At 38.7% G+C, this 7,196-nt stretch overlaps 1 protein-coding gene across 1 annotated transcript; it reads right to left on the bottom strand.

Annotated features, from left to right (window-relative positions):
- Nucleotides 1-1,691: 1,691 nt before the first annotated feature.
- slc35c1 (solute carrier family 35 member C1) lies at nt 1,692-6,614 on the bottom strand. The gene is made up of 2 exons (XM_014010633.1): nt 5,975-6,614; nt 1,692-2,663 (listed from the first exon to the last, which is right to left on the bottom strand). The coding sequence occupies exons 1-2, from the start codon at nt 6,510-6,512 to the stop codon at nt 2,083-2,085; spliced, it is 1,119 nt and encodes a 372-aa protein (XP_013866087.1). The 5' UTR covers nt 6,513-6,614; the 3' UTR covers nt 1,692-2,082.
- Nucleotides 6,615-7,196: the final 582 nt, after the last annotated feature.

Here is a 7,196-nt window from a genome sequence, read left to right as displayed (position 1 = left end):
CAGTACCTTCATTTCTTCACAGTAAAACAAGTGCAAGCTGTCCTCATTACAAGAAACATTTCTTTATCTGCACAAGTTTAAATGAGTCAAAGGRCTCACGTTGAAAACAATTGCTAAAACTTTTACAGACAAGACAAACAGAGAAGTCAGAAGAATCCTGTGACATAAAATCTGATTTATTTTTAAACCACAAAGTCAAACACTGATAACTGAAACAGTGTAAACACAGCCATGTGAGGATAATGTTGATATGACTTTTACTTTAGCCATGCTACATTTTTAATCACTCACTGCTGAAGGTGAAAGGACAATAATGTTTTTTATCCTTGTCTGTTGTTTTGTCTGCAAAATATCTTATAAACCACTGAATGCATCTCAGTGAAGCACTCACAGTAATCACTGTATGACTTTTTGGAGCCAGTATTATTGATGGCTGTTACAGCTAAGCCACTTTCAAAAACACRAAGTATTTTGATCTTGTTTTGAGACTGATACACTAAACATGTGCAGAATGTTAGWTTATCTTGTTAGCCTGATTTTTTTCCCCATATTTCAAAAAGTCTTAYGAAGTGCAATTGTCTTTTTCTRAATCTTCTCAAATTAAGTAAAACAATCTGTCCGTGCAGTAAGATAATTACACTTAGTAAGACTTCTTGAAATAAGGAAACTGTCCAGRCTAACAAGATCAATAATCTAATATATTCTGCTTTTGATTAGTATATTAGACTCAAAACACTTTTTGACTGGATATAAGATTATAAGACTTGGTTYGATGGACAGTTTTTGAAGTGTTTAATTAAAACCGTGTCTGTCTGTTAGCAGTACATCTCAGAGAAAGTACTTATTGGATGTACAACTGACTAACTTCTGGRGTCAACACAATTCAAGATTGCYGCCACAGCTGATCAACTAGCAAACACATAACATATTATAACTCAGTAATTTGGACATATTGGTATAGTAGCTGAGAGTCTATCTCAACACATACTTCGAGAGCTAACACGTTGGGACAAAAACATTATAACATGTTTAGAACAATTTGTACATTTAAAAGTAAAAAAAAAAAGAGTTTATTTTTGAATAAAAGAATCTGACTGATAGTTTGTGAACTTATCCGTCAGCTCATCCCTGAACTTCAGGATATCAAACATATGCATCCTGTTAGCATTAGCAGACACAAAACTGGTCTTGACACGGTGAGATAATAAGTTCATAAAACAACAGATGCTTTTAATCCCCTTTAAGAAAACAGTTGCCATGAACTTTAACATGTAGAAAAGTTTAGATTTTCCTGTGACATCACGTTTCTCAACCTAATGTTTTGCTCATACAACATTTTTCTATCTAGTTGTAGAATAGACCATTTAAAAAAGAACTTAAAAGAATGCACTTCTCTTATAAAATTATTGTAAAATGCCCCTAAAAAACTATAAATGATTTAACCACAGAGTGTTTTCCATTCTTCTTCTACATACAGAGGTGGTTACACTCATTGATATATATTACTGGATTGGGCATCACGTGACCTGGGTGTGCTTTGCAAGGGAAATTTTTATGCATTGAGCTAATGCTAACGCTAACCATTGAAATCAATGAGCAGAACGTAGCGCGGTGCAAAAAAACGCTTTATAAACATATAAATGGTTCAAATACTTTGCTATACACTGCAGAAATTGTTACAACATGTTTACAAGAGCTAAAAGAGTTATGTTTCACAGGTAAATATTCCGTATATTTAACCAAAATTTATTATTTTAATCATAAAACCGGTACACTAACATTAAAAAGCTTCAGTGTTCATGTTTAATGTTACTTAAAATTGATTTTATCTGTTGTCAAATATATTATTTACTGATATTAAACTTGTAGAATATGGACTTTATTGGATTGTTGACTAGTTTGTAAAAATCGAGCAAGAAATAAAAAAATATATAAGTTTTTCCATCGGGATGACGCCTCAGTCCATTGACATCCATTCATTTTTTTTGAGGTTCTTCACTGCATAACAGAGCTCCAGGGTGTGCATGTCAATGTAGCTAGCAACACACTAGCCACGCCCAATCCAGTGATATATATCAATGGTTACACTCCTGGGTTACCCTTCTCCTCTGGGAGTAGTTTTTCCTTCGCCGAGTCCTGAGCGTCCCTGTGGGTTGTCTTCTGCATTTCTCGACCCTTGACCCACGTGTAGGCCGACGAGCCCCCAAGAACCATCAAGTTACTGGTCCACCACAGCAGGCTTTTACTGGATGAGTTGTACACCACGGCAATAACCGTCTGGGCGCAGGCCTTTGCCGTTCCTGAGACGTTGTGGGTGAGGGGGCTGGTGAACTTGATCTGGAGGCCCGTGACGTAGCCGATGGCAAAGCCAAACACTCCCCCCAGCGTCATCATCCCCCAAAAGCCCAGATCAGTCAAGTGGCTGAAGTTGGCTACTTTGCTCGCCTCCCCAAACACAAAAATGAGAGGAAGGAAGAGGACGCACGCGTTGATGTTGTTGTAGAAAGACAGTTTCCAGATGCTCCCCTCCACTGCAGGCATCACCTTCTTCGTGTAGATGGCATTGAGGGAGACGCAGGCGCTCGCCAGAACCCCGAAAAACACACCCGACCAGGAGAGGGACCCTGCCAAGCCCTCCTGATCCACGCCAAGCCAGAACCCACCTGAAAGGCAAGCGCACGAAGAAATTAGAGATGCCAATCAATCAAACCTTTTAACACTGAAGGTGCTATGCTACTGTTAGATGTTTGCTCTAAAATTTCCTAACAGTCGTTTTACTGCATTTTCTTGGATCTAAAAAGACAACTTGTTAAATTTGAAGGCTTTTAGTCTGCTTCTGTCACATTTTAGCTGCATTCATGTGTTGCAAATTTTCCTAGTCAAAATGTAGTGCATAAAAAATACATACTCTTTAGACATTTAGGTATGTTGTGTAATACCTCCTTAAAAGATTTAATATTTGTTACTGTTGGAAAAAATGAGAGGGGGAAATAAACCTTTTCTTAATTGTTGAACTGACAGCAGACAAGGTGAAGAGTAAATACAAAGAAACATGAAAGTTAAATCACAGTATTAAAATGTATTTTAACCCCAAAATATCCTGAATTTTTCTACAAAAGTAAATGATTCAGTATACTAATGTAGACCTAAAATTACGCCCTTGAACTTACTAAATCTGATCACAACTTGAGTATGTGATAAAGAAAGATAAAGCAAAAAGTGTTGTAAAGCAGATCAGTGGTAAAAATGCTGCTTGACCTGTACAAGTTTGCCCAAGTGATCAATTTACTGAAAAGCTGCCCACAAGTCAAAGTAATACACAGTGTGATGCCAGCTGGTTTAATTACACAACTTAACTAAAGCTGATGCTTTGTATTAATTATTTTAACTTTTTTATAATATTAGTACTGCTTTTGACTACTTTCTGATTTCTTGCTTTTTTTGACAATTCATTTGTTAGAAAACTACGGATTGTTTTCATCTGTACTTTGTTTTGAAATTGTCTCGTACTCTTGGTTTGGGTTAATGTTTCTCCTTTGTTTTGTCTTTTTGTGTTGCAGAACTTGGAGCTTYGTCTGTGCTTGATCAGAGGAAAACAGAACAATGTTGTGCAATGGGTTAAACGTGGAGCGCATATTGTTTTAGACAAACACTCAGAGGTAAAGTTAACTTTTCAAAAACAGCTGCGACGCCTTAACATTCATTCATTCATTCATTCATTCATTCATTCATTCATTCATTCATTCATTCATTCATTCATTCATTCATTCATACACACATACTAATACAGCACTCTTCTACATCTCTATAAAGCTAATTTGAATAATTCATTTTGTGGAGTCTAATCAGCGCTTTAGATCAAATTCATACACTGACAGGACACAGCAGAAGCAAAAAGGGTGTCTTGCTCAGGGACATGTCATTGTGTGACCGCAGACTGCTGGAATCCAATCTCCAACTCTTTTGTTAGAGGACAACTCCTCTATAAACACTGATCCACCTGAATGTGCAAACTGATGACATGTGCTTTGCCAAAACGTCTCTTTTGAACGCTTGTCAAGATGTTTAACTACTTACAGCGAGTAAAATAAGTATTAAACACGTCACCATTTTTCTCAGTAAATATATTACTAGAGGTGCTAATGACATGAAATTTTCACCAGATGTCGGTAACAACCCAAGTGATCCATACATACAAAGAAATCAAACCATAAATGTCCAGAAAGAAGTTATTTGTAATAATGTGGAATGGCACAGGGAAAAAGTATTGAACACACTTACTGAAATTTATCTAATACTTTGTACAAAAGCCTTTGTTGTCAATGACAGCTTCAAGACGCCTCCTGTATGGAGAAACTAGTGGCATGCATTGCTCAGGTGTGATTTTGGCCCATTCTTCCACAAACAGTCTTCAAATCTTGAAGGTTTCGTGGACCTCTTCTATGAACTCTGATCTTTAGTTCTTTCCATAGATTTTCTGCTGGATTCAGGTCAGGTGATTGGCTGGGCCATTCCAGCAGCTTTAGTTTCTTTCTCTGAAACCAACTGAGAGTTTCCTTGGCTTTGTGTTTGGGCTCATTGTCTTGCTGAAATGTCCAGCCATGTTTCATCTTCATCATCCTGGTAGATGGAAGCAGATTTTTTATCAAGAATGTCTCTGTACATTTTTCCACTCATCCTTCCTTCAATTATTTGAAGTTTGCCAGTACCATATGCTGAAAAACAGCCCCACACCATGATGTTCCCACCTCCAAACTTCACTGTTGGTATGGTGTTTTTGGGGTGATGTGCAGTGCCATTTGACCTCCAAACATGATGTGTATTCTGGCATCCAAACAGTTCAATGTTGGTCTCATCTGACCAGACTATATTCTCCCAGTATTACACAGGCTTGTCTAAATGTTGTGCAGCAAACTTTAAAGGAGCGTCAACATGCTGTTTCTTCAGCAGTGGAGTCTTGCGTGGTGAGCGTGCATACAGGCCATGGTGGTTCAGTGCATTACTTATTGTTTTCTTTGAAACAATCGTACCTGCTAATTCCAGGTCTTTCTGAAGCTCTCCACAAGTGGTCCTTGGCTCTTGGACAACTCTTCTGATAATTATTTTCACTCCTCTGTCAGAAATCTTGTGAGGAGCACCTGGTCGTGGTCGGTTTATGGTGAAATAATGTTCTTTCCACTTCTGAATTATGGCCCCAACAGTGCTCGCTGGAACCTTCAGAAGTTTAGACATTCTTCTGTAACCGATGCCATCATTATGCTTTGCAACAATAAGGTTGTGAAGGTCTTGAGAGAGCTCTTTACTTTTACCCATCATCAGATGGTTCTTGTGTGATACCTGGCCATCATTTGGGACTGAACCAGCTGATATTAACTTGCACTGACAAGGGGCAGGCTTGCTTTCTAATTACTGAGAGAGTTCAGCTGGTGTCTTGGCTTTCCATGCCTTTTTACACCTCCCTTTCTTCACGTGTTCAATACTTTTTCCCTGTGCTATTCCACATTATTACAAATAACTTCATTTCTGGACATTTATGGTTTGATTTCTTTGTATGTATGGATCACTTGGGTTGTTACCAACATCTGGTGAAAATTTCACGTCATTAGCACCTCTAGTAATATATTTACTGAGAAAAATGTTGACGTGTTCAATACTTATTTTACCCGCTGTAATTRTTGTTACACAAATATAACTGTAGGTGAAAAGAAACTAATCCAAATAAGTTATAAAGTAACATCAAAACTTTACTTGATATGTTTGCCAAATTACTTATCAGTTATAGTATTATAGYAACTTCTTGTCTCATTACTGTTTTTACTGACAGCCTAGTGATGTAAATAAACAGATGACATCAGCAAATGATAAACTACTGTATAAGAGTAGGTCTGATACAGCTGCGCTTTACAGCTGGACTAAAGTCATGTTTTGTAGTTTACTTTAGCAATAAATAAAAACAAAGAAGATGTGCACCTACCCAGTATGATCCCACAGCAGACCAGAGCTCGCAGAGACGTGGTTTGTTTCAGGAGAACATACGATAAGAGCACGTTAAAGACGGTGCTGAGGGACCGGCCGACCGTGTAGAAAGCCACCCCGACATGTTTCAGACACATGTTGTTGAAGGTGATCATGCTGATGAAGACGATCGATAGCGGCAGGACTTCCCGGGACGTCTTCAAGTCGAACTTGACCGACGGGAAGTCGACAGCTCTGGGGCAGAACTTGGACACCAGCTGCATGAGCCAGCACAGGCCGACAGTCACCGCACACTGGTAGAAAGTGACGAACAGCGGCGCGTCCAAGTCTCGGTTGTCCAGCAGGTAGTTGTTGAGGAACACCATTGTTATCGAGACAAACCAGTAAAGCGCGACCACAGCAGCTATTCTGACTGCTCGGAGTAAAAAAGCCTCTTCTTCTCCTCTTCCGTCCTGGTTCGTCCCTTCCGAGCCAGACAGAGCCATCCTTAAGATATGAGAGCGCTTCAGCTGTGTCCTGTTCATGTTTACACACATAAAAACAACAACCTGTTCAAAACTAGGACATTTGCAGAACCTGAAGGCTACCGTAATGACAACATGACTGCGGAGTTCCACTACCGGCAACAATAAACTCACTTCCGACCTGTGTCTTTCAAAATAAAAGCCAAGATAATAAAACAACCCAGTTTTACTTCAAATAAGTCCATTTCCCTGGACTTTTTAATACTAATTTTTCCACAGGAACAGTCTGATGTGTAAAATTTATAGTAGGTACACAGCAATTAAACAGTGTCTGTGGTTCTCATAAAGAAAACAATAAATTTAACACTATAAACATCAGCCATTAATTGTTAGATCTGCGGTATGCCAGTAAGTTTTAGGATCAAAGTTCGTAAACTGTTGCAGAAAACCATAAAACATCGGGGAATATATGTTTTATTTTAGATTTTATTTTTGCTCGGTTTTCCCCTGACAATACGTGTATCCGCCTTTCTGGTTGAAGTCAAAACGACCCAAACTGGTGTTGTACGAAATCCAGTTCCCTGTGAAAATCTGTTCCCCCCTACTGGTTAACCTTAGAGGAAATCACTGGTTCAGCCCTCCCAACACAGGGGGAACAGATTTTCACAGGGGAACTGAATTTTGTACAACACCGGAAAGATCACCAAACAAGCTACCGTCACCTTACTTTCTTATTTAAGTTCGTTGGACTTAAAA

The sequence above is a fragment of the Austrofundulus limnaeus genome, unplaced genomic scaffold (assembly GCF_001266775.1).
Source record: "Austrofundulus limnaeus strain Quisiro unplaced genomic scaffold, Austrofundulus_limnaeus-1.0 Scaffold71, whole genome shotgun sequence".
NCBI lineage: Eukaryota > Metazoa > Chordata > Actinopteri > Cyprinodontiformes > Rivulidae > Austrofundulus > Austrofundulus limnaeus.
This window is presented reverse-complemented; position numbering and strand designations above follow the sequence as displayed.